The 27,301-nt window shown below is 35.0% G+C and overlaps 1 protein-coding gene across 1 annotated transcript in view; it reads right to left on the reverse strand.

Annotated features, from left to right (window-relative positions):
- The window catches only part of CFAP54 (cilia and flagella associated protein 54), a 101,381-nt gene that overhangs the window by 62,098 nt on the left and 11,982 nt on the right, over positions 1 to 27,301 (reverse strand). Inside the window, exons 5-25 of the mRNA XM_062492356.1 lie at positions 25,572 to 25,630; positions 24,101 to 24,244; positions 23,569 to 23,679; positions 23,371 to 23,469; positions 22,642 to 22,840; positions 21,497 to 21,571; positions 20,497 to 20,609; positions 20,220 to 20,382; positions 19,495 to 19,580; positions 17,752 to 17,886; positions 16,564 to 16,711; positions 14,782 to 14,837; positions 13,709 to 13,837; positions 12,299 to 12,446; positions 11,456 to 11,533; positions 11,251 to 11,372; positions 8,281 to 8,454; positions 5,923 to 6,015; positions 3,399 to 3,584; positions 2,286 to 2,428; positions 119 to 266 (exon numbers count right to left, since the gene is read on the reverse strand). Coding sequence (XP_062348340.1) covers positions 119 to 266; positions 2,286 to 2,428; positions 3,399 to 3,584; positions 5,923 to 6,015; positions 8,281 to 8,454; positions 11,251 to 11,372; positions 11,456 to 11,533; positions 12,299 to 12,446; positions 13,709 to 13,837; positions 14,782 to 14,837; positions 16,564 to 16,711; positions 17,752 to 17,886; positions 19,495 to 19,580; positions 20,220 to 20,382; positions 20,497 to 20,609; positions 21,497 to 21,571; positions 22,642 to 22,840; positions 23,371 to 23,469; positions 23,569 to 23,679; positions 24,101 to 24,244; positions 25,572 to 25,630 — 2,609 coding nt within the window. The remainder of the gene's footprint in view (positions 1 to 118; positions 267 to 2,285; positions 2,429 to 3,398; positions 3,585 to 5,922; positions 6,016 to 8,280; positions 8,455 to 11,250; positions 11,373 to 11,455; positions 11,534 to 12,298; positions 12,447 to 13,708; positions 13,838 to 14,781; positions 14,838 to 16,563; positions 16,712 to 17,751; positions 17,887 to 19,494; positions 19,581 to 20,219; positions 20,383 to 20,496; positions 20,610 to 21,496; positions 21,572 to 22,641; positions 22,841 to 23,370; positions 23,470 to 23,568; positions 23,680 to 24,100; positions 24,245 to 25,571; positions 25,631 to 27,301) is intronic.

Genomic DNA, 27,301 nt, shown 5'->3' on the forward strand with positions numbered 1-27,301 from the left:
GAAAATGGAGTATTCTGTAAATAGGATTAGCTGATTGCCACATCTATCTTGCAATAATGAAATAAAGCTGATGAAAAAGTAAAATCAAATCCAGTATATTATTTTAAAACACACACACTTGCTCCTTATAAAATATCTCATTGGAACAGATGGAATCACAGAAGAGCGCTCCTTCCATGACATTAATGTCAGAAACAGCAAATATATTCCTCAAAAAGAGGTGCAAGGTAACAGGAGAAGTCTGAGATACAGCTTCAAAACGTAACCTACAAAATACAAAAGCAAAAGAATGGTAAAAGCATGTTAATTATGATTCAGATCTTGCATGCCTGACACTGCATTATAATAAAATGAAGTCTTTAGTTTTAAAATTATGGAAAAAAAAAGGATTACTGTAACTTCTGGAAATAAGAGTTACATATAAAACTGACAAAAAATGCTTAAAATTTCTAAATTAAACACCAAATAAATAAAATTATGGCTTCTTTTGAAATTGCTATCCACTTTCTACTAATCTAAGATACCTTTTTCCTTATTTGCATTATCTAATCCAATGAAACTAATTTTGAACTGTCTTTGAAAACTTCAGATGCTATAGCTTATTTATTTTCACTGTCTCCTTTTGCACATTGTTCTTCTGTAATCTGACAACGATACACACAATTGTGAAGTCCATTACTAAGTATTAGTAATAGACTCCTTTACAACATTTATGTCTTGTATTACAAGTCTCAAAATAATCTCTTTTCTTTTGCCTGCTTTTCTGTTAAGATATTTTTTGTTTTGTTTTGGTTTTTTTTCCCTCCCCTGGGAACAGAGGGACATTTGTACTTGCTCTATTTTTTTAATATTTTTGGTTCAGGAAAAATCCTATGGTTTTGAAGTTTTTTTTGAAGAAATAAATTCCTTCTTCTCCTCGATTGTATTTCCTGAAAGAGCCTGAAACTCGAGAAGGAAGATCAAATAGACAGTTACATTTACACACTTGACATTGCCAAGATACCACCACCAGGGCTGCTGGCTGGAAACACAGGTTTCCTTTTCTTCAGGCTCCCTCTGCTGTCCCTTTAACGAGTTCAATTTCTTACCAGCTACTCAATAAAACTGAAACTGCCTGGTACCAACCACAGCTGTGAGAATCTTCTATGTTAATTGAAAAAAAAAAAAAAATAAAGAGGCTTGGCCAAACCATCAGAAAAGCAAAACCCCTGAAACTGCTTTGCACAGCTGCTTAGAACTTCCCGTCTTCATCTGATTTATGTGAAAATTGACTCATTACAATGTTATCTCTAGAGCTGGATGTGTTAAAAAAAATTGCTTACGAAAAAACCAGTAATGACAAAAGAATTGCAGAAAACAGCACAATGACTATTCCTACTTTGTTGCCTAGGCCAGGGATAGATTAAAAAAACCCACATAGCCATGAAATAGGATGTATAGTGATTATCTGCCAGCATCAATGCAGTCCACAGGCTGTGTGTAAATCCCAAGTGTTGCTATGTCTATGGCACGGAACATCAAGACCCTTGATACATTTGTATGTGCTGGCACTTGATTGGCAGACAGTGAAGTTGATAATTTTTATTTAGTTATATTGGATGTTAATTCATTATCAAATAGCTGATTTACATATAAAACAATTTTTATAATATTTCATGTGTATTAATTCATAAAAATTTATTTTATCTGGGAGCAAATTCAGTTTTGATGTATTTCCGAACCTGGATTGAATTTGAGTAAACATAACCACAAAATTTCTAGCTGGGCTATGAAAAACTTATATAATTATGATTGAATGTCTGAAATTTTTTCATAAAATTATTAATTTTAAATATCTCTAAAGCCCTTTAGCATATGCAAAGGTTATTGGTATATTACATAGCCACTTCAAAACAAAATTAGCTATCATTTACCTATTTTGGCTGGTGTTCTTGACAAAATGTTCACAATTTCTGAGATCTATTGCTCCCTTAATTGGTAAGTCAAAACCCAGTGCATATGATACATTTTGCATATGAAAATGCATCACACAAAACTAGTACCCACTTTAGAAATATTTCACAATTATCTTAAGAAAACAGCCATTATAAAGAATTAGGTGTGCAAATGTTAGCAGTTCCATAAATAATAAAAATCCTCTGCTAATTATAAATTTTTGCACAGCATTTTTCTTATCACAAGAAAAAAATTCCACAACCTAGAACTCTTTGAAATAAACTGTGTACATCTATAATAAGAAAATAATTAAAATAATAGTTAATTCATTATCTAACATCCTGTTTTACCTTTTTTCAGATATAGTCAAATTACTACTTGCAGAAATGACAGCTGCATTGGGAGGCAGTGGAGAAGAGTCTGAAACAAAGTAATCCCACATGGGTGAAAATGCTGCTCTGGCTAATTTAAAGTTGCCCGTCTGATAGGCTACCTACAAAACAAACAAGCAGTGAGTTGACATGCTCATGAAATTACCAAGCCAGATAAAATTTTAGGATAAATAAGGTTTCAAAACTCCCCACAACATGTAAATTTACCATTTCTCCAAGAATATTCTGACACAGTTAGAATAAAAGACTTGCAGCAACAATTGGAGTCTACTAATATTAAAGTGCTTCAGATTTAGCATCAGAGAAAGCAAAGGAGTTCCTTGACTGCTGATCCATCTAACAGCCCTGTGTGGAAAACTTTACAGGCACTGTGCTGCAGCTTTTGAAGGCATATGAATTCATCTAGGTTCATTTTTCTTTTGCTAATACTGCAGAATGCCCTTCTGCATAACGGGATGTAAACTAAGCCAAGTAAGTAGGCATAAATTCATGTGAATGCATCTTGCACTGGAATATTTTAGGAAAGCTTCTAACTGTTCCCCATGATCTATCTATAGGGCTAGACAATTTCACTTTTCTCTGTGTCACAATCTGTTTTAAATATCCTTTAGTAAGAACACAGAAAAATTATAATGATCTGACAACCTTTGTAGTCTTTCACAAGATACGACAAAACTAATTTCAATATGAAAATGGTTTGCTTTGATACCTGCTAAGTTCAATAACATTTTTTATTCCATCATGACTAAAAAGATAATTTCTAGTACTTAGTCTCAACTACAAAAATGAAAAATCTAATTTATAAAACAAAAAATATGTTAAATGAAGACTGTAAAACACAGATGGGTAAGAAAACTGAGTCCTTTCCACTTAACCTGACATTTCTGATAATTTTGAATTAATCAACTTACTTAGATATATTATTTTTATGTTAAAATTGTGACTTGTGCTTATCAAGTTTTTGGCAAGAAGGTCTCAAGCTGTTACCAGATGCAGTTTTAGAACAACCACTGAAAACAAGTAATAACAACCAAATGAAAGCAGGTGTCCGTTATCATATTCTAACCCTACCTGAGTTAGATATGCTCGAACAGTAGTAGCAGAAAGGGGTGGATAGGCAAGGATTGGCTTAGTCATTTGCCCAACAGCATCCCCAATAAGTTTTCCATCTGAAGAATATGCTGCGACAGCAAATACGTATTTTTCATTGGCATCTAACCCTTGCACTTCTAAGAGAATTTTCCCATCCGCCGGTATCTACCAATAAAAACATTTCTCTAGTTACACTCACTGTACATACCAAAAACAAATCTCAAATTTTAACTTATATTATAAAACAAACTATTTAATGGTCTTGGATACAGTCAAAGTACAATCCAGATCAACAGCATGCCATGTACTAGATCCTCGTATTAAATTCTTGAAAATGATGAGAAAACAGTGAAATGATAGGTTAAAAAAAGCATCCGTTTTCTTTGGAATGCTGATGTGTACATAACCTAAGGGAACAGTTAAGTACCAGGACCGGATGTTTTTCTAAGATACTTGTATCCATTTGAACATTCACACAGTGATCGCCCATGCTTGCAGGCACTGAGCTCAAACATTCTGTCCCTGAGCTGTGCTTCCAGACTAAGACCATACTGCTCTCCTTCAAATATGCCACCTTCCTGTATCAGATACAGGCAGCTATATCTCTGCTCCTTACAGCACCATTAACAGCACTTTGGAGTCTGTGAAGCAAACAACATTATTTCCAAGATCTTAACTTTCCCTTCAAGTCATTGTATACCTGCACTTGAATGTCATGGCTCACTCCTAAGAGGATTTTCCTTTCTGTCACTTTCCTTTCTGTGACCAAGCTGACTTACACAAGGAAGATTTGAAGATTTCAAGGATCTTGAAACAAGAGACAAGTGCCAGTGATGGAAGGATAACTTGAGATCATCATAATGCAGCATCAACACAATGCTTTTATTCAAACAGCCTGTCCTTCATAAGGAGACCTCTGAACAACTGAAATCCCCTCAGATGCTGGGGCTGAAGCCTGAACCAGCAGACCAGAAGTAAGTGTACAACAGTCTGCAACATCCCTTTATGCTAAGTTGATAGACCATTCAATCTCCAAGAACTCTAAACTTCTTTCTTGGAGTCAGCAGACAGAGACTTTGTAGATCAGCATTTTGCAAAAGCATATCCTAAAGCAAACAGCAGTCCCATTGCAGAGGTACATGGTTAACCTCAGGTTTATGTGTCTCCAGTGCCTGTCAGAGCTAAGACGGTCAGTGGCTTGGATGCACAACAAAAAAATCACAGAAAACACAGCTGGCAGTGGGGTGAAAGTCAACCAGCAAACACTTAATTCACCTGATATGGGACGGAATATTGAAACTAACTTGCTAAACATCACAGGAAGCTTGGTTTTGTGGATTTGATGATCAGAGCACCAGGAATAACCTCAAAGCTTCTACTGCCAGTACCTACACACACCTTCTCTTTTCATACACTGTCCTTTAAGGAGAGGAGGCAGGGAAAGAGGTGCAAAGGGGAAAATTCCTTCACCATCACCAAAAACAAGTCTATCAGTGTCAGTGTATATCTTGTTTACAAAGCCAGGAAAGCCTGAAACATCAGGCAAAAAGAGGTGGAGATCATTCTTCTGTCACAAAGCTCATGAGACCTGCCCTGCAAAGAACAGAACTCTTCATACTTTCAGATATAAAAATGAACACTGAAGTGATCAATGAGGTGTTAGACTAAAGAAAAATCTGCTGAAGAAGACATGCTGAAGCTTTCTTGCTCCTTTCTTAAACCATAAAATGCACAATATTTGGATGGTTCATTGTATGTTGTCATAGAGGAGGACAACACAACAGCAGGCATGAGTGAATGAAAACCAGAACTTTCTCAGTCTGCACAGAAACACCACAACGTGATGCAAAGGGGGGAAAAGAAACTACCTAAAAATGCAAAGCCAAACCAAAAATAAAAAAAAAAATAAATGTCAAATTGTAATGAACAAATAACATAGGAGTACCAACACAGTCACCATGATCAGTCATAAGTAATTAAAGATGTGTGGGATGATTCACCAGACCACATGCTCCCAGAATGAAAGGGAAAGAGCATGAACCTAGAAATAAACTGTGTCTGAATGTGAAGGTTATTGAAAAAGGTATGTTACCATGGTGCCAGAATTAAATAAGGCAATGTCTTGTTTAGAAGAAATAGCTGATAGAAGTAATACAATTAAGAAGAGTAATACATTTTATCTGTTTAGAACTTCTCTTTTTTTTAATCCCTGGGAAGAATAGTGTCTGAAGCACACTCTAGAAATACTTCATATACGTTATTTTATTTTTGCCTCTCTTAGATATCACTCAAAAAAACACAGTTAAAACAAGGTTCAGATTTGTTTAACTTGAAGCTTTTAACTAATTTAATTTCTTATTCAAAAAAGATTACTGGAAGAAGAGTTTGTCAAAGGTTTAGCCAGTAATAGGATTTTTAAAAATGCGTCTGATAGAAAGATTTAGACAGTTGGGTTTTTTAGAGGAAGAGAGAATTACCTAAACAAGTTTTACCTATGTCTTACCTGTTCTCCTGAATTTTGAAGTTTATTGCTATTTAACCTTACTTTGGTATTACTTCCTCCTGCTACAGAGCCCAAAATACAGTACCATGAAACCTTTGAAGAAAATGAGAACAAAATTAGTTGCACAGTATTATTTCCAGTTTTTGCCCAATGTAGAAGGTACAAATTTTGTGTAAACAGTCTCTGCAAAAAATCTCATCTTAGTTATAAAAAAGTATAGTCTAGTGCACTAAAAGCATAAATTAATTAATTTAGCTGGAAAAACTACTACTAGTGGCAATAAAAGCAGATGATTCTCCATTATCCTAACCCCACCTTGAGTTACCCTATTCCTCAAAGCTATCCCAAAGCACATATTCTACAGCTCACAGATTTAAAGTCACCTAGATCCATTATTTGATCCCTGCAATGGTATTCTTCTAAAGTTGGCACTGGGCTCTGATTTAGCAAACTACTTGAAGACGGATTCTTAAAATCAAGCAAAAGAAATGCAGGCATGGCATCCTTTCCTTCTGTAGTGTCAACTGCAAAGCTCAGCTTCCTGTCATCAAACCTGCTGAGGCTGCACTTGATCTCACTGTCTGTCATCAATGTGGATACTGAAGAGCATCAGTCCCAAGAGTGAGCTCTGAGGGACTCCACTCATCACTATCCACTACCTGGACACAGAGCCATGGACTACAACTCTGGCTGTGTCCATCCAGGCAATTCCTTATCCACTGAATGGTTATTCATCCATCAAATCCATCTCTCCTCAATCTGGAGATCCACAAGTCATGTGGGACTGTATCAAAGGCCTTACAGAAGTCTAAATGATGACATTTGTTGGTGTTTCTCTGTTGACTATTTTTCACAAGGTGTTATTGAAACTGAGGAGATTATTTTCAGCAAATGAGCCTTGAGATCTGAAAATTTCACAGGTATTTTGACTCCTAGTACAAGAACTACATATGTCTAATTAAATCCTAGTCACACATTTATCCTAAGAAACTAACTAAATCCTAAGAATTCAGTTAATAACTTCTACAATAAAGTAGAAGTTCCCTGTCTGATCAACAGCTATGTGTTAACTTCAGAAAAAAAATTTCTTCTAGACTGAGCTCAAATTATAAGAATAATAATCACACTTCGCCATCTAGCGGCCCAAGATGCTTCATTCACTCTCCTATATCAAACGAAATGAAGTTTGAACATATACTAAAACAAATAAACTACCAAACTTTAAAGGCTGGGGGTCTTTTATTTTATTTTAGATTCAGTATAATAAAAATTATAAACTTTTCCCTAATTAAAATATTTTATATTTACTAATAAAACTGCAGGTTATGAAACAACTGTTCACAGAAACATTCTTACCACTATTAATAAGATATGAGTTTCTACTGGGTGTATATACATGATTATTTTGAAGAAGCTTGAAAAATCACTATGAAAATTTCTCTCTCACAAAAACTCCAGCTTGCGTATTTTTCATAGTTCAGCCTGTTTGAATCCTTTCTGGACAAGGTAAGGTGAGTAAGGTGATTTAGATCTGTCAGAAGGGATTTACCAAGGGCAAATCAGGGCTGAACACCATGACTGGCCTCTGTGATAAAATTACTTGATTAGCCAAGGAAGGGAGAGGAGTAGATGCCATTTATTTTTCACAGTAGTGCATGGTAGGAGAAGGAAAAACAGTAGACCTAAATTGAAGCAAGGGAGACTCCAACTGTACATAAGAAAAGTTTTCCATTAACATGTTGCCCTGTCAGAACACTTCCCAGAGAAGCTCTCTCCAGTCTTGGAAGTTTTCAGAACTGACTGCATAAAGCTCTGAGCAAACTGGTTTAGTCTCACAGCCAACCCTACTTCAAGCAGAAGGTGGGGTAAGAGACCTCTCCGAATACCCCCTACAATCCACATAGTTCTGTGACTCTACATGTTCCACAGAGAGTGGATTATTTCCACCTTGAACTATGTAACTTCAACACTTCATTAACAGACTTCAGTGTGGTATTTTTTTGCATCACATGATGCAACAGTCTTGCCTCTCTTCAGAGAGCAGCCAGGGTACACCAACCCCTAAGCAGGAAAATGAGCTTTTGATAAGTGGAATAAGTAAGTATTAAACAACAGAAGTACCAAGGGACACGATGCACGAGATTAAGAAAGTCTCATGCAAATGTGAAGATCAAAATAGTGAGTCACAGAGGAAAACTGACACACAGAGGAAAAAAAAAAAGGGATACTTAATTAAGTCAGAATAACATAATCCTCTCTGGAGCAAAGAAAAATGTGTTGGTATAGCACTGTTGAAACAACTTTTTCTCTTGTGTATGCTTTAGTTATTTCTTATGCAGCCATCATGAAAAACATTACCTGAATATCTGATTCAAATGGGGCTGGTTTAAATGTCATGGAGCAATGTGATCTAGAAAGTAACAGAGGAGGAGGAGGAGTCTTGATTTTTTTCTTGCTGCTCATAGCTTCTTTGAGACTGCGATACAATGCACTTTGTTCAGCTTCAACTTGCTCAATTAAAGTTAGTGCTTCCTATTAATGAAATTAAAACAGAAGAGAAAACTATTAAAATATAACAGACAGATTTTAATTTTATACATTATTTTCAAATTGTCATAGAAAATTTCACTGCTATGTAGAAAATTTTCAGTAGCTTTTCATATTATCCTACATCTTAAATGAGGATGAACGGTACTTTGTGTGAGCTTATATATGCAGATTAATTTCATTATTAGAGAATGCAGGGTTACCCATGAAGCAAGCATATCCAATTTTGGAAGAACCAATAGGAAAAAAGAAAGTGATCACATATAATGCTGATAAGAAATTAGTGCCAGCCAGTGGTTAACTCCAAAAAGAAACAAAAAATATATCAACTCCTGTTTAAGAGAGAGCTGGAAAGTTAATCTGCGGAACTTCTAGAGGAACTGTGGAAGCAGTTAGACTGAATTTTCTGTACTTCAAAAACAGAGGGGAAAAAATAAAGTCTACAAATAAAGAAAAAGGAGAATGTGGGTCCAGAAAAAGTAGGGCTAAGCCATTTTTCCCTTACCTGTAGACAGCTGAAAGCTGACTGACAGTCAGCTGTCAAAGATGAGGTGACACCCTACATCCAGTCATTATGTGGCCATTTGGTTGGAAATCAAGGCTACACATTTTGCTAACTTGACTGAAGAGCAAATTGGTAGGTTTCTTCACCTTGATTTCACTGCCAGTTCAAGAGAAACTTAACTTGGAAATCTAATATTAAGAACTTAGTATTTTATCTTTACTTGTGGCAGCTGTTCAGTGCATATCAAAGCCAAAAAGGCCAACTCACAGAGAGGAACAAGTATTACATTTTGTGTAGAGACAAGAAACAACATATTCCTACAAGTAGAAATTTTATTTGAAACCTTTTAGTACCCTACACTGGACCAAGGATTGAGGCTGAGCTAAGTCTGAAAGACAAAATCTTAAAAATATTTCAAGTTATTGGTAATTCACTGAAAATCCTATAAGCTTGCACCTTAACAGTTCCCTATTTCTGTCCTCATACATTTATCTAGAAGATACCATAGTGGGTCAGATCACAGACTGAGTAAGCCTGGAATCTCCTGTCCAAACATTATGAAAATATTACAGGTTTATGGTGAAATGAGTGAAACAGGGATATAAGATTTAACATAGACTTTTGCATAGTTAATCATTTTCACAGACCTACCACTCCACCCTGTTCCCTCACCATTTAGATTAGGATTGCATCCACCCTAGTGGGACACATTACAGGAAGGATATAAGATAAAGAACGAGATATGGAATGACTCTTTCCATCACACAACCATTCAACTTTTTCAATCAGTAGTTTGAAGCTTCATTGCTTCCTTAAAAACTATACTTTTCCATGGTAAGCAGTCCTACAATACAATTTTTAATTAAAAGTATCATGGACTCATCCTTATCTGAGGACAAGATCTGAGAATCTACTCAGTTTACTGCATGAGAAATGGTTATTTGTATGCCTCTCAAAATAAAATCAACTGCTTCCTGCTTTGCTACATAATAAAAACAGATTTGTAGCATATTGTGCTGATTACAGGAGAAAAGACCAGAATATGCAAGAAATTCTATAAAAACTCTACAATAAAAAAAAGCATGAAAATAAAAGTATGGATTTGCTGTTTATTAAGTAAGCACCATCCACTTCAAGCAGGAAAATTAACTGAGCATATAATTAAATATTTCATCATAAAACAAATATCAAAAAAGACCATGCTAAGTTTGTCCAGAGAAAATAAATTCTGGTAATTTCTGGCAACTACCTGCAGACATATGTAAATCTTTCTTGGTGAAAAATGCACAGAAGTAAAATGCAGTGAAGGTCAGTGTAAGAGCTTGGTAAATGTTTGCTTGGGATAACCAGATGCTTCTTGGGAATTGCTTCTAAGTCTTCACTGGTGAATACAGTTACAACATCCATACCATATCACAACATCTGATATATTTATTACAGTCATAAATAACATATATTTTACAAATATATGAGAGATTTTTTTATGTATGCATTTTCTGATCCAGTTTTTGCATTATTCTGATGTAATACATACATTTACTACTTATCATGCTTCCAATTTCGTAGCATATAAAAGAAAAACAATATCTAGTAAATTCTTATTTTGAATAATCTTTTCTATATTATACAGTGAAAATGGCACATTCTGTTATCTGTTGCACAGGCTATAAAGAAATTTCAAGCCCTGTTGATGAGCAAGCAATTTTTATGTACAAATGCTGGCACAAAGGTCAATGGAAATACTCTCATTTATTTCAAGAGACTTAAATGAACCAGTAAGACCCTGCTTTTAGCTCAAATAGATTCCAAAATCCCAATATCTAAACTTTTTTTTTTTCAGAAAGAATAAAATAAAGTCCATGCCATCACCACCAGCTAAAGCATTTTAAGAAGACTCAGAGAACCTGGGAAAAGAACAATATCAAAGGTTGCAGTAAGGAAACCTGAATGACATTTTGGCAAGGTATAGGCTCCTAACTGCAAAATCCAGGAAATAAAGTGTAGAAGGTAAGATCTTATCTTCTCTCAGACTTCCTGAAATTAGCATGTATCCACAAAATTTGGGGATGTACTCTTTCCTTGTTTTAAGATCACTTTATTCTTTGAAATTTCTCAGGAAAAGAAATTGACAATAGAAGTGAAAACCACACAATGACCCTCAAGTTCCTTCCATTTTTCAAGCTTTTATGAGAAGTAGTATTATGTGTCTTAATTACAAGAACATGAAAAACTGTGCAAATGGTAAACAATCTCTATCATAAGGATTTTCTTATTACCTCCAGTAGCTGCGTTTGGGAAGTAGTAGTTAAGTCTTCAGGGAACTTTTGTGCAGCCTTTTGCATCAAAAAGATTGCTCTGGATAGCTTATTCCTTTTAATTTTTTTCATTATAAGTTCCTCTATAAAACAGATATTTAAAGACATTTATAAAACAGTGGCAATAATTTATTCTACTTCTAAAATCTTGAGTAATAAGTCTTACCTGATAAATATTGGAAATCTTCAATATTTTTCTCACGAGACTTACTAGATTTAAGACTTCTGCCAACAACTTGAGCATCTGTGTGGGAAGGAAATACTGAGTTATTTTGATAATGCTATTGCAAACAATTGAGTGAGAGGCTAATATGTAGTTTTACAGTAAAGCTCTGCTCCATCTCATGTTCTTTCCTTTGGGTCAAATAGAATTTCTTGTACAGATCATGCCACTTAAAATATTCCACCCTCCTGTCTAACTTAACACCATAGAAAAAGAGAGGTTTTGTTTGATCATACAGAGCAGGGCACAGTGCAGCTCTGCAGTGGAAAACTAATAATAGATATTAATTTAAAAAAGAGCAAGCTGAGTTTTTTCCAAAAGCCATTTGGCAAGAGTGGAGTATATGCCAACTGGAAAGATACAGAAACAACTTTACAGGAGTAGAACTTCAAGAAGACCACTGAATAAAATATTCAAGCCATTCTCTGCAGAGAGAATTAGCATTAAAAAACAATTAAATCTACAGAACATCCCCCAGTTTTTCTTCACTGGCACTGTAAAAAGTTAACATTATAACTAAACTACAACAACCATCTAGCAATGGAATCCATTACTAGCAGCAAAGTTTAACTCCCATTGGTTGAGTGGAAGTTGAAGACTAGTATACTGTAAATCTAAATTCTGCAAATGCAGTACCTTATTTCTGTCTACATGTGGCATAAAAACTGCCCAACATCAGCTCCTCTCCAGAAAGGAGATACTCCTTTATTTCTTAGTACTACAGAATACATTAGCAAAAATACCCTAATCAAGCTATGAAGATTATTTAACCTTACTGAAACCTACCTTGTGTAATTTTAAGAAGTTTCACTGCTACTCGATGTTGGGCCTGAATGAGCTCCAAGTGTAAATCTGTCACAAAACCATTATCTGTTCCTGTTTTATCACTGTCACATCCCAATACAGAATTCAAACTCTGATCATTTGAATACACCTAACAAATAGGAAGTGGCAATTAAGCAAATACAAACTTTCACTACTTAGCTTAATGCATTTTTATTGATATTTTTATTATTTCAGTAAACTGACAAACACTGAAATTTGTCATATTTGTGTAATACGCAGTCCGTCAAGAAAGCATGGAAAGGAGAGTGACCAGACAGACAGAGCACGGATAATGGACAAAGAGAACTAGACAAAATATGAGAATCAATAGAAAACTGGATCAATAATAAAGAGAAAACTGCAAAAACTATATTTTACTCTGCTACCAATCCACAAAACAAATATATTGATATAGAATGAGAATTAGAAAAACTGAACTCACATCAAGAGCAAAAATTGATTTTAATAATAAACAGTTGCAAGCAATAATTATGAACAGGATTTCTGTTCTTATTTTATATAAGAAATCTATATGTTGTAATTATTTCAAAATAAAATGTTAAAGAAAGCCTAAAAGAGTTAATTTCTGAAAGAGAAAAATGCTCTTGCAACTTGTGCTGGCTTTGGCTTAAGCAGAGCTAGTTTTCTTCACAGCAGCTGGTACAATGCAGTGGATTGGATTTGTGTTGGTTAGTGTTGATAATGCCAGGGATGTCTTCATTACTGATGAGCAGTGCTCACACAGCATCAAGGCTGTGACAGCACTGCTTCTCACACCACCCCACCAAAGAGCAAGCTGAGGAGGCACAAGGGGTTGGGAGGAGGCACAAGCAGGGCAGGTGATCCCACTGACCAAAGGGATATTCCAGCCCATACAACATCATGGTCAGTACTTAAACCTCGGGGAAGGAGGGAGCGGTGGATGTTTGAGTGACAGCATTTGTCTTCCCAAGTCACCCAAGCTACATGTGATGGGGACTCCTGGAGTTGGCTGCCTGTAGGAAGTGGAAAATTAATTCTTTGTTTTGCCTTGTCTGTGTGCATAGTTTTTGCTTTCCCCACTAAACTGTCCTTATCTCAACCCACAAGATAAAACTCACTAGTTTTCTGGCTTTTACCTTTCCTCCAGGACACTGTGAGAGACTGGGTGAGCAGCTGCGTGGGGCTCAGTTGCCAGCTGGGGTTAAACTACAACACAAACTAATACACAGAGATGTATTTTTTGCATTCTTTCTCACACGAGTCAGGAAGATGAGGTACATTTGATAGTGCTAAGATTTCTAAGTATGAAGAAAATATGAAGTTTGTGTCGTCAAAATACAATATATTACTGATAGGTTTTATTGCAGCATAGCTTTTTGTAAACTTTACCTTTGTACAGCAGTTGTCAAATATCGACTTTCCATCTGGTAAAAGGGTCATTAACCGACATGTGTTCATGGCATTAATTGCTTTTTCAAGAATTTCATAAGCAATTTGTAATTGTTCTGCAGGCATTTTCTGAAATGAAAACCCATATAAACACATTTCCTTAGATAACAGTAAAAACTATAATACAGTCTATCAAAAGTAATGCACTTCTCTTTAAAGGTTTTGAAGTTTAAAACTGTCAGATAATCTTGACATAGGTACTGCTCCCCATACTTTAATGTACTAATATCAATGTTTTAAATGTCAAGTAGGACTGATTTTCCTTCAGCTCAACAAAAAATAAAAAATTACTCACAGTTAGCTTATAGCAGAATGAAACCAAACTTAAAGAATTAAATTGAAAACATAATATTTGCAGATCATCAGTATTCCATTAAACCCCATTAAGAAAACAGCTTTTACAGGAAACACCACCTTTAAGCAGACTGTCACTGTCCATGTGTGTAAGCATTAAGACATATGACTGACACTCCTGAACCCTCAGGCTAACACATATCATTCATCCTTAACATGCTTTAGTAAGTCATTTGATTGGACCATTCTGCAAAGTGCTGAACGAAGCAAGGACATTCAGAATGTTTCATCTATTCCACATGGCCTTTACAAAAAGAAGGAAGCAAAAACACAACCCAAAATATTTTCCTAAATTAAGCAAGGACTAAAACTTCTACCATCTTAATAAAATGTGCCATTAAACCATTTAAGGCTGGTACTATACCTTTTTTTTGGCATAAAAAGAAAGGTATACAGTGGAAATCATTATGCTTATGCTGTAAAAAAACCTTTCAAATGCAATCTCTTCCAGAAAGGATTGATAAAAAAGACTCAGGAAAAATTTTCAAATTTTATTTAATTCGAAAAAATATCTTCACTTTTTTCCTCTGCATGAATAGGATTGCATGAAACATTTAATCTTTGTAAAACTAAATATAAAATCATATTAAAAGCTTCAAGCAGAAGTATTCTTATTCTATTCAAAATCAGTGTAGAAATGAAGATAAATTGGACATTACCATCAGTATTTCAGGCATATCACAGGTTTCGTCTTGTAAAAGAGAAGCACTTCCTCCTTTTTTATAAAAAGAAAATAAGAAGTGAAAACCAAACAAATCCAGAAAAGTTTAGCACCATTTGATCAGCCCTATTGCTAATTTTGGAGTCTGGCAGTAATTCTATTCTTCAGTGTTTGACTAGGAAAGGTAATGATATTTCTTGAAGAGCTTTCTGGGGCTTAGACACACAGCCATGTATGTACAGTTATACAGGATATTATTAGCCAATACTGTTGTATTTTAAAGGCACCATATATTTCATATCCATGCCATGTCCAAACTAATGAAACTAGGACTCATCTTGTAGTTCCTCATATTTTTGTATCATTCATATCAATTCTCCATTTTGAAATCAATTCAAATCAATTATTATCTAATTCACAGTTAATTTCACTTATAAAAGAATTTTTAAGAATAAGAATTTTATTAGGATAGATGCTACTTAATTTTAATATTTCTTCTAGTAGTATTATTACCCTTTTAAAGTTTGCTTTGATTGTTTAAATTACTTTCATTTATGAAGAAACATTCAAACTTACAGTTTCACTCTTCAAAACAAGAGAAAACAATTTTTTAGTTCTTGGTTAAACCCTCTCATTTCATTTCTTTGCTGAAATAATTTTTTTTTGCCCTTTTAGAGGAACACCACCTTGTAGTCACTCCTTGTGCCACTTTCGTATGCTTGCTTTTGCTTGTTCATTGTCTCTTCCTCATCAAAAATAAAATTTGTTTTCATTCAGTTTCATTCAGTAAACAAGTTCTTTTCAGCACAATCATGTGCTTGACTGTCAGCCTGTTTTGACCTATCTATTCAGCTTTTTCTCCCAAAAGGCATATTGAAACTGAATGAAAAAGAAGGGGTGCTACAATGAAGACTCATTTAGTCTCCCTGAGAACCTTAGGATTTTCATAATACCATCAAAAACAATACCTACTCTATCTTAATAACAAATAGTAAATTCCCAAGATTCTTTTATATCCAAAAGTACAAAACTATTATAATTTCTGTTTCTAGATATGGTCTAATATGATCCTTAACATTTACTCTCTAGTTACTCTAAGACATGAGATTTATGATTCATATTCCAAAATACACAACAGAGCGCTTCTAAAGTATGTCTAAATATTCTTATTTTACGGTATTAGTCAGGTTTTGGAAGGAATTTTTTTTAATGTGATTGTAAGAGCATATCCCAGTAATGTCAGCCAAGTTCAACTTCAAAAACAATTGAATTACTATACAAAAACCAAGAATATGTCGAGAAGAAAACCAAACCGATGACCCAATAAATGAAAAAGCTTCAGTATGACCTCAATATATTTCCCTTTTGTTTAGCTTGCAACTAATCAACCAGTATTTGAAGGCTCCAAATGAGCCACAGCACATACTGCCTTTTGCCTAGCCCTTATTCAGAGAACACAGCAGTGACCTGAGGCTACTCTGAAGGGCCTAAGAGACACGTAGAAGACCTGTGAGGAGACCAAGAAATAAGAGATGCAATTCAAAATTGGGTTACTTCAGTAGAACTCGAAATGTAAAGGAAAGAAATCACAAATTCTTGGGGAAACTGGTTTCATTTGCTCCAATAATGGGTGACATTTTGTGTGAAAAACAGTTCCTCTACTCTCAACTGTCTCTTTACAATATTTTTTGAATATATGTTAGTCAGTTTTCAGCTCAGAAAAGTTCCAATCTTAAAAGTCATTCTCGAAAGAAAATACTGTTTTTCCTGAAAGTTTTACCTCCTTTTTCCTCAGATTCACTTGCAGGTTCAGCTGCATTTTCCAATATTGCAGCTAGACATAAGGTTATCTCTGCAAACATCACATTAGTGTCTGCTATGTTGCTCTTCTCAATTATTTCATTCATTATCCAGAGTATATGAACCCACTAAAAATTGGGAAACAGGGGAGAACAATAATCAAGATGGAGATAAACCCAATTTTTTGAAGACCTTTAAGTATTACAGAGGTAGACAGGGGTGTTGCACTTGAAATTGTTTAAAATTATTCATAAGCATGCATACAACTCCTTTCCTGGATCTGGCTTCTTTTTTTAAATGTCACCAGACTAAGATGTTGAATTTACACTGCTCCATAGCCCCAGTTTCTTTAGACGGCAGACTTTTTTTTTTTATTTTAGAACATTATTATTCCTGCCATTCCTTTTGGAAAGTTTCATGCATGTTCTATAGCCATAGCTTTTATACCTTGATCTAGTGCAGTAAGCCTCCCAGTAGATTTGATTACATGCCTCTCATTTATCACCGTACCTTCCCACTTAAACTCAGAATAAAAGAGACCCAAATGCTACTGTTGTACATACACAGGAAAATAACTGTATACTACCTTCTGGGGAACCTCAGAACAATTTTACAATGTAGATTCACAAAATTAACTCTTCCAGAAACTGATTGGTTAGCACCAACTGGCAGCCCAGAGAGCCCATTTCACCAGGAGCCTCTCACTCACAGGATAAATTCAAGGTGAGGCTTTGACTCCATCCAGTGGGCTCAATACTATTCTAATATCGACTCCCATCTCCCATGTCTTAAGTTATAAGTTTTTTTGCCACTTTGGTCAACTGGTCTAAGGAGCTTCCTTGAAATAACACTGATATTTTCTGCCACAACATCTCAAATTCTTCTTCTTACATCCTGCCCAAATGTTTTCACTAACTTAGCTTCTTACCAAGGTGGCCCACTGGCAGACAGTCAGTTACCTCACTGCAAAAAGACTAAGAGAATATTTTGGTACTGGCATATGTGAGCACAGTGTGTTCGAAGCATATATATAATTCATATTTCTGAAGAAGATTTATCTGCATTTTACCATAAGAAAAGGTACTTAGACTGGATGCCAGTATTTCACTGCCTTTACTACAAGAGACTGCATTCACATTAAGAGAAATACATTATAATGAAGGAGTACTTGGTAAGCTCGGGGTTTGTGGATATAGTCTAAGAAGTCACTTCCACTCATTTGGATTTGCTGAAGTTCTGGTTTACATTTCTGCCACAAACACATTACTGCATTAACAAGTATTTCTCTGCCAGGATGGACATTCTGGAAAGAAAAAGCAATATAACTGTGGATACAGGTAAGCATATAAACACACAAAATACACAAATAACCCAGTACACAAACAGTCTCAGCAAAAATTAAAATTAATTATATTACTGAAATCAATAGATTCTGGAGAAACACTATTTTTATTAAAGTATTTAAATATTTCCAGAAGAAAAATCTAAATTAATAGTTTCATTTTGCTTGACAGAGTACTTCCACGGGCTGTTGGCGTATCTGAGCTGATGAAGCAGTGAAAAATAAACAAGCAACAGAAAAAAATTTGTAAATATCTAACAAGTGAAAGAGATGTTAAACCCTGTCCACATCTTGCAAAGAGAATAATTAACAAATTCAAAACTTTAACTCCTAATTAACACATTTTAAAAGGCAAGAGTCCACCTGCGTGTCAAACACATTCTGAATAGTGAGCAAGGATCAGTACACATCTTTATCACCAGTTACAGCAGAATTGAACGAGTATCTCCAGTGCAGTAAAACCTGATATATTCACTATCTATACTTTCATATATGTTTGAGCATAAGATTTATGGCATACTGATAATAAAACTGGGGGGAGAGAAAAATGGAAAAAACGTAAATAAATCAAAATTATTTTTGCCACTGGTTAGGTGGCAGCAAGCTGCAAGGTTGCATCAGCTATGTATCATTTAACTTCACCATAGTGACTGTTCTGTTAATCAGGGGCAAATTTGTCTTTCTTCTCGGGACAGAAGATCAGGAAGATTTGCAGGAAAGTAGAGTTTAAATCCAGGTATCTGCCTCCATACACAGGTCACATTAAAAACTGACAAATCATGACATCTAAAGGTTTCTGTGGGGTACCTCACAGGCAAGATACTTTGAATAAATATGCTACACTAAAGCTAAACATGTGTGTGCTCCAGTTAAATCCAAATTGTGGCAATATTCAAATTATAGCTAAAATAAATTTTGCAATTAAGATACGTGCCATGTTATCAGAGCAGGTTTTTTCTAAGGAGAAATTTTCCTTAGTCTTTTGGATCACAAACTATTTTAATGTAAGTGCTAGTGCTGAGGACATTGCACTATCATTTCTTCCCCTCTCACTAGCATATTAAGGGGAGATCTCAGTGGAGATTACAGCACAGAGTCCCAGTCTCATTTGTTTTGTTGTTGCTGCTGCTTGTTTCAGTTTTTTGCACTGAGAATTTCCCTTAAATTGCAGACATAGCACTATTAAAAAGGCATTATCATTCCTTAGGGTAACTGCCCCCATTTCTATAAATATTGCAGAAGAGTTTTCCATAGCTGAGCATATTTGCTCACCTAAATCTAACATATATATAAAGAAATTTGATCTCTGCTTGATTAGCTGAAACATGCAAACAGCCCTATGGTCTTCCAAATAGATTTAATATCTAATAAACATTTTTCAAGTAACATTTTTTTAAATTAAACCATTTTTTAAATAACTAACTGATAACATTCATAAGTACATTTTTTCACTTTTTATATTACTGCAGTTCATTAGTCATGCAATTCATTCCTTTGATCTTTAATTGTACGCATTCATTACAGATTAAGTGATACATTGAGAAGAAATGCCTCAAATTCTGTTATTACCTGGTTAGGTGTGGAGACACAGGAAAGCACTGTTGTTGCCAAAATCATGAGATCATGAAAAGGATCTCCAGGCTTAAAGGATTCCTCTACATTCAACATTTATACAAGAAGGGTGGAAAGGAAAAGCAAGACATTACATCTAATTTAAAACCTAAGTTTGAAAATATCTGAGTCAACTGATTTACTAATATAAGCCAGCAGATAACATGGCCTAAGAAACAGTAAATTCAGAGGGGGACAGATAACTCCAAGTTTATTCACTTCTGTGAAAAGTGAGCATTTCTATTTTTAGGAAACAAAAAGTTTTCAAGATATATTCAGGTTTTTTGTTGTCATAGAATTAAATTGAAGTTGCTCTAACAAGTTTTTTCTTGTTTCTATGTAAAGAAATTTTGCATAAATTAAGTATAAGAACAGACAAAAAACCCCCGAAGATCTGTTTCACTTTTTCCCTGAAAACTTGTCTGAAAACATTAAATAATTTTGCATCCTTGCTTATAACTTGACATGTTTAACATACATTATGCATTTTCCACTTAAGGGAAATCATACAAAGTCATTTTGACAAATGAAAACTGGAAAAAATAGGTGGCATTTTCACAATTACTACATTTTGTTATAGACCACAGCATGAACCATATTATATAGTTTTTAAATAATTAACAAAACCTCTTGCTGCAAAAATATTTGAGATTCAAACACAACTATATGTGAACAACACTCACTTCTAATTGTCTTTTCAGAACCTTGATGTGTGCTGGCTTCTTTGCTATTATAATCACTAATAGAGAAACTACATTCAAATTTTCCTGGGAATACTACAGGTTGCATCAATGTAAGAAGTTTGAGTTCTATTTCAGCTTTCTTCCATATTGGGTCATCTTGAGCCTAATTGAGAGGAAGAAAACCATAGAAAATGGTATTTAAAATATGTATTTTGAATACTCCTTACCCTCATAGGAAAAGACTAAATAAAGAACATCTCAATCACATCCAGATTACCTGAAGAAAATCATCAACAAATTCAAGAGCAGAATAAAACACGTTCCACTCCTCATAGCTGAAAGCTAACTTTACAAATTTCACAGCAGCATCTCCAGACACCCCTTTTTCTCCTGCAGTGATGACAAAAATATTTTGTCTGTTTTACAAATATGTATTCAGAAGTTTATTGAAATTTTAATTTAATTTATTATCATTAATTGAGTATCAATAAATAGAAAGATAAATCTCCATGCATTTCCGAACATTCAGTAAAATCTTGAAGGATGTTTTAATAACTTTACAAGAAACAATAGCTTTATCTTTTCACAGTAATGTCTATGCTTACAGGCTGCTTTAATGATGGATCTGCAACCATAGAATCATAAATGTTTGAAAAGACCTCCAAGATCCTAAAATCCAAACTTTTAACAAATACCACCATGCCCACTTAACTGCATCATAGTATCTATTCAAAAGAGGCTCTACAATCATTGATATGAACATTCCTGTGTAGAGAGCACTAAGGATCTAGTCCTTTCTGTTGCAGGAAGAACTTACCATCCTGTTAAGTCCCTTACCATCCAAAATCTGGTTTAAAAATTGCATAGAAACACATAAAATTTCTTTCAAGACAGGTAAACATTTCTCATTACTGTGTCAGAAAATGATCGTATACACACAAGGAAACAGTTTTGTCACTTTTCAAGTTTATCCAGACCACAGTAAAGAAGAAAATAGACTTCCTGGTCCTTGGGACTCTCAGCAAGTGTTTTAGCTAACATATTCAGATAGTTCTGCAGTCCTAACAATATACCACAATCACTGTCACGAGCTGGAAGGGACCCACAAGTTTTATCACTGATGTCCAGCTCCCAGCCCTGCACAGAACCATTCCAAGAGGACACCATTTTGCAGACTCTTTATATATAGAACTGTTACTAACATGAAAATTAATTCTGCCCACTGAGCATTTATATCACTGGGTAAAAAATTGCTTTGAAACTCAAAGCTAGCTTACCTGTTAGCATCAACTGCAGAAGACTAGATGATGGATTAATTATACCAAACTGACTGGTGCCATTGGTCTCTCCACCTTCAACACAGACAACTTATAACATCAATTTATAATCTATTTGACTTTTTATGTTCTAATCAGCCAGTAATCATACCAAGAAAAATATCATTCCGTAGTGTACTTTGTCTCTATACATCCTTTTAATGACAAAATACCTTTACACCAAGGACTATATATAGCTCAGAGTAAAAAAAGAAAAAAAGTGTGGCAGTAACCATCAAGTCCAGTGTTTTTCCTCAAGTTTCTACATCTATCTTTGAATGGATTTTTTTTTTTAAATAGAATACATCAAACACCATGGTATTTTGACCTTGCCTGACTTCCCAACCTCCATCCAGCTGCTCTCTCATTTGTGCTTCACAACAGGACAGGGAGGAAAAATACCTATGAAAAGCTCATGGTTTGGATAATCTCAATTAGGAAAGCAAAGCTGTAACTGCAAACAAACTAGAAAAGGGAATTTATTCACTATTTCCCATAGGTGGGCAGATTCCCAGTCACCCTCTGGTAAACAAGGCATCAGGATGAGTAGCAGTTGCTTGGGAAATACCCCCATCCTCTCCCTTAGCCACAGGTGTTGCTGCTGAACTGGATGGGTTTCAGTGTAGATTAGCTATTTGGTGAGCTCAGGCCAGCTGTGCCAGCTCTGTTCTCTCCTAGCCTCCTTCCCACCCCAGCCTAGCAGTCTTTGGGGAGAGGAGGGTTGGAGAGACAGCCTTGAGGCTGTGTAAGAACTGCTCAGTAGTACTGAAAACATTGGTTTGTTAACAACACTGTTTCAGCCACAAATATATGGCACAGTAAAGCCTGGAAAGGCCACTACAAACAAAGTGAACTCCAGTTAACTTAGAAAATATATGCATAAACTGCTGGAGATTTTTACTGATTATAATAGACCATGGAGACAAACTCAGATTTTTAACTTCTATTACAAAAAGATAAGAAAAACTACCTGCTTTTACAGGTGGTATTGTTATAAATTATATATATACTTTTAGGCACATTCTCTCTTTTTTTTAATAGGAAAAAAAATAAAATGGAGGTCCAGGCTCCTCACCAATACCATTTTTGCTTCTTCAAGCTGTTACCTGAAAGGATTTCTAGGCCTGCAGAAAAAAGCTCAGAAGTGACACCACAAATTTCAATTTCATCAGGAACAGGAGGATGAGGGGGAAATAGATTCCTGCTACTCTCTGACAGTGCTTCCAAGATGGCAAGGAACTGAGCTGCAGGACCATCAAACATTTCCACCAGCAGCCGCTCGGTAGTGGTGCGAGGCCATGACAACTGAGTAAGAAAATGTAAGTTAAGCCTTGTGATATCTAAACCAACTTGCAATAAAGCAAGATTTTTCCCAAAACATTTCTCCATCAGAAAGTAACTACATGTTCAAAACAGAAAATAACATACTGTAAAACATATTGCTGTTATTATGCTTCAAAGGCATAGCAAAGCTTCATGCTAAGTGGATACAGTACCTAGGAAGACTAATCATTTCATAGGAACCAGACACACTGCTGCATGGTATTTTACTTCAAAAATAGTACAACAGAAATTATGAGGGATAGTATTAAGACCATGTAGTTTAAAGCCTTGCAGATCTCTCCTGACAATTTTCTAAAGTAATAATTAGCAACATCTTCCCTACTTTCAAGCTTGTTCTGATTTTTATTAAGAAATTCTGTTAATTATGAAGTCAAAAATATAAAACTTTTAGCTTGTGCAAAGCACCATGTGTATTTAGAAGAAATATATCATGGTTTCATCACATGACAGTAGTAAAGGAAGAGAAGGATTATATGAAATGTTAGACTTACATTTACTGCTTTCCTTGGGTTAACTTTTGGCTCATGTCGCAAACTGTTTGACTTTCTTCTGGATGCATATACTGCTCTCTTGAAAATCATTACTGGCATCTGGCACAAAGAAAAAAGTAAGTCAAGATCTATGTTATGTGTCCTGTTCATAGAGATCATAACTACTCCACTTTTTTATAATGACTTGCAGGATAATACCTTTAGAGTGGCCTCTCTAAAAATCTTTTCTGTCTCTGTATGTTCCAGAGAACTGATATCTTCTAATTGCTTTACTTCTCCAATTTTAATCAAACCACGGCGAGCAAATATCTGTCCAAAGAATTAAGAAAAAGAAATATATATACTCTGTGTTCATATCCTGTATGTTGATATCTAATTTTAGAATAATATCATTCCTGAACTTATATAACTGCAAAAGCTGCAATAATCGTCTGGTCCTGAACAATTGAAAAGGAAAACAAAACCTTTGCAAAGTACCTTTTGTATATATGCATGGGACCTGGCCAGTGTTTAAATGCTAGAAGTCTGTGACTGTGAGTATATTACAAAGTGCTATTGCATTTAAGTTGATTGCACATTTACATGTGGAAACACATCTCCACTTTGCAGTAAAATTTTGGAATATGGACAGAACTCTAAATACATATGATCTGATAATAAGTAGGAATATTTAAATAAATATTTCCCATTTGATTGCATCTGAAATGCTACATAAGGTAAATCAGGATACCTCTCCATGAATGCCAGCGTGACAATCAAAATAACACTGAGAAACTGCCGTATATAGAGTGGCTCTCCATGTCAAATAATGCACAGATAGGAGTGGAATGGATGATTCCATACAGATACTGGCCCACAGTAAGTATTCCAGGACCTGTATTGAAGAAATCTGATTTCAAAATGAATGCATTTTAACCTTCATACCTACCTGCTTTCTATTACTAAAGGACAGATACAAAGACTTATCCTCACCTGGCAGAACAAATTGAAAGGGGTGGGGGGCAGAGAATCACAGAAATTTCATTAATTTTTAACATGTTTTATTGACTAAAAAGCATTCCACCTGAATTTTATTAATTTTATTGGGTTTTTTTTCCATCTTAAACTGTGGCCAAGCACTATTTTAGCCTCCAAGCTATCTTAACCACTCCAGTTCACTATAGTCTTGCCACCAAAGATCCTGCCCTTTTCTCTCATCTGCTCTTATCTTCAGAGTTAGCCCTCCCTTTTCTGGCAGCTCTAGTGATCAGTTTTCAACAGGATCAGCAAGCTTATCTTAGATGCAATGGAGTCTGTCTTTCGCAGTGAAAACCTGTGCTTAATTTATACCCGTGGAACTCCTGGCTCCTAACTTGCAGGGAACATAGTCACTGCAGCAGTCTAATAATTAATCTTTCTTGATTGTATCTGTATCTTCCTCTTACTGTCTTCTTTGGGTCAGCTGCTCCCTGAGGTACATAAAATGTGTACAACCTTTGTCCTACATACAAATTTGCTTTTAGTCTGAATTTCAAGAATTGGAAATACAGAGAACCAATTCCTCTGTTTCCTGTATAGTAGAAACCAGAGTATACTAAAGGAGGTGCTAAATCACTTCTGTTTTTAACAGAAGGTGTTCAAAGATAGAAAAATAAAACTTTCCTGGTCAATGAAAGATTAATAAAACAACACATAAGAAAATGTATTGTATTAAGACTGATTCAAATTCTGTTAAAGTTTTAGGAGAAAAGAGTAAAGATAAGACAAACAAAAACTACATTCAGGAAAAAAAAAAGGAAAAAAAAAAAGATGGGGGGCGAAGGCCAGGTTATTTTTTTCAAGTAGTCACAACTAAAACCCTTGCCACCAGGTGTCAGCACGCTTCCACGTTTTAAGAAACAAAAGACCGTTTCTTGAACATACTCAAGATGTCCAAAACAAAGCAACTGCAATCTCTGAAACAGCCTAACATGAGCAGCTCAGTGTCCAGCAAGACATTACACGGGGCTCCATTCCACAGCTGAGGAAGGAGCAGACTCAGGCAGGCATGAGAGCTTAGAAATCGACTACTTTGAAACACAGACATGTTATTTCTTTGTGACCAAGAACTATTATTGGCAATGCCAGTGAAATTGAAAAATGGGTACAGTGTTATAAAAAGCACAGGTGCATTTCCTAAACTTCAGCAAATTTTACAACCCTTTCTATTTACTTTGCTGTACCTTAGCAGACTGACCCACCACCATCAAATGTCTGCATATGGTGTAAATATGGATAGTACCTGCAAAGATAAATTAAAATAGACAAACAGGTGAGTTCTATAATCCTACGTGAAATTTGTTACGCTAAGCAACTCAATCTTTTTCTTATTATCTGGGTTGTTACTTCCAGAGAAGAACAATTTAATGACTTTTCATTAAACAAATGAAAAACTAATTATTTTTCTGTAAAACCTTCTAACTTAGAGACAATGAAACCATTACATTCTGTTATATTAGTTTCAAAAGTACCTACACAGTGAAGCAGTATAATCATGAGATTTCATGAGAATGAAAATCTAAAAATTTATCAAATCAAATTTTTACTCAGTAACTGCTAGAGAGACAAATCTTACGTTCATCCCCAAATGCCAGGCTCTTTTAAAACAAAATATTACCTCTCCTCACAGACCTTACCTTACATGATTCTTTTAGTCCATCATAGCAGTGTCCTGGCAGACACCACCACCACTATGTGATATTAAGTGTGATAAGTGACATGAAGAAAATTAAAAGCGAGTAGAGTTTCCAAGAGCATCAAAATGACTTAGAAATAAAAACCTGTCAAAAATGTATTTGACTTAATCAATGTCATAAAATTTTCAAGAAACAGTCTTAGAAGTATAAAAGATGCTGCAGTTATGGGAGACAAAAAAAAAAGCCTATTCTTCTGTCTGTATGAATGTTCAGAAAGGGACACCTGTGGCAGCAGGAGGCATCACAATGTCAACTGTCATAGCTAGAAGGGTGTTATTATCCCAATAAGCTCAAATGGAGCAAGTATTAGGAAGATTTTATCAGTCAAATGTGTAATGAGGCACAAAATCTATTGTCTGAAATTGCAGAAAAGTGCTCAGGAACTAGGGAAAATCTGAGTTACTGCTTCCTTCTAATTAGAGTAGATTATTGACTAGATTATTGACATTCTTATGTAAGAATGGCAGGTGAATATATATTTTAATTTTAATTCTTTGCCCATAGAAACACACAATCAAAAAACACATCTCAAAAGGAGGCACTAAGGGCAACAGCAGTCCCAGCAAAACAAAAGGATAAGAATTTTGACCAATCATAGCTCAGAGAAAGTACATTTTTCAAAATGAAATTAAGAACATATTATGACCTCAATTTATATTGCAACAATTTACCATAGTAGCTCAGTTAGTCTGTTATTTTTGACTAAATAACATTGCCTTTCAAAGCAAAAATATACCATTGTTGTTCCTGAACTAAAATCTTGATGCATTATTCTCTGTGTATCTAGTTTGCAGAATTTTGTCAATTTTCCCCTAATACAAGCATTTATAAGCAGCACCCTGAAATCTTACACAGAGATCAAAATTCTCAATGGTATGCCCATATGGTATTTTGTAGAAAAGCTTTACTACCAACTCTTCCCTTCAAAGTACTTTCAAAAATACAAAGAAGTAGTAGCAGACAATTTTCTACTCCTAGATCTGTAATCCCCTTTTCAGAAAAAAAAAAAGCAAAACAAAACCCAACAACAAACAAGTAGAAAAACTTACAAACCAAAACCAGAAACAACAAAAAAACAATCACCAACCAAAACAACAGTCCAAAATGAACCCATCAAAACAAACATTTTATTGATGCAAAAATCTTGAGCGGCTTTTTTTGTTAATCAGGATTTACTCCAAAAATGTCCTTACTTTTGATTTTATTAGTATTCTTAA

This window comes from Cinclus cinclus, chromosome 4, assembly GCF_963662255.1.
Source record: "Cinclus cinclus chromosome 4, bCinCin1.1, whole genome shotgun sequence".
Lineage (NCBI taxonomy): Eukaryota > Metazoa > Chordata > Aves > Passeriformes > Cinclidae > Cinclus > Cinclus cinclus.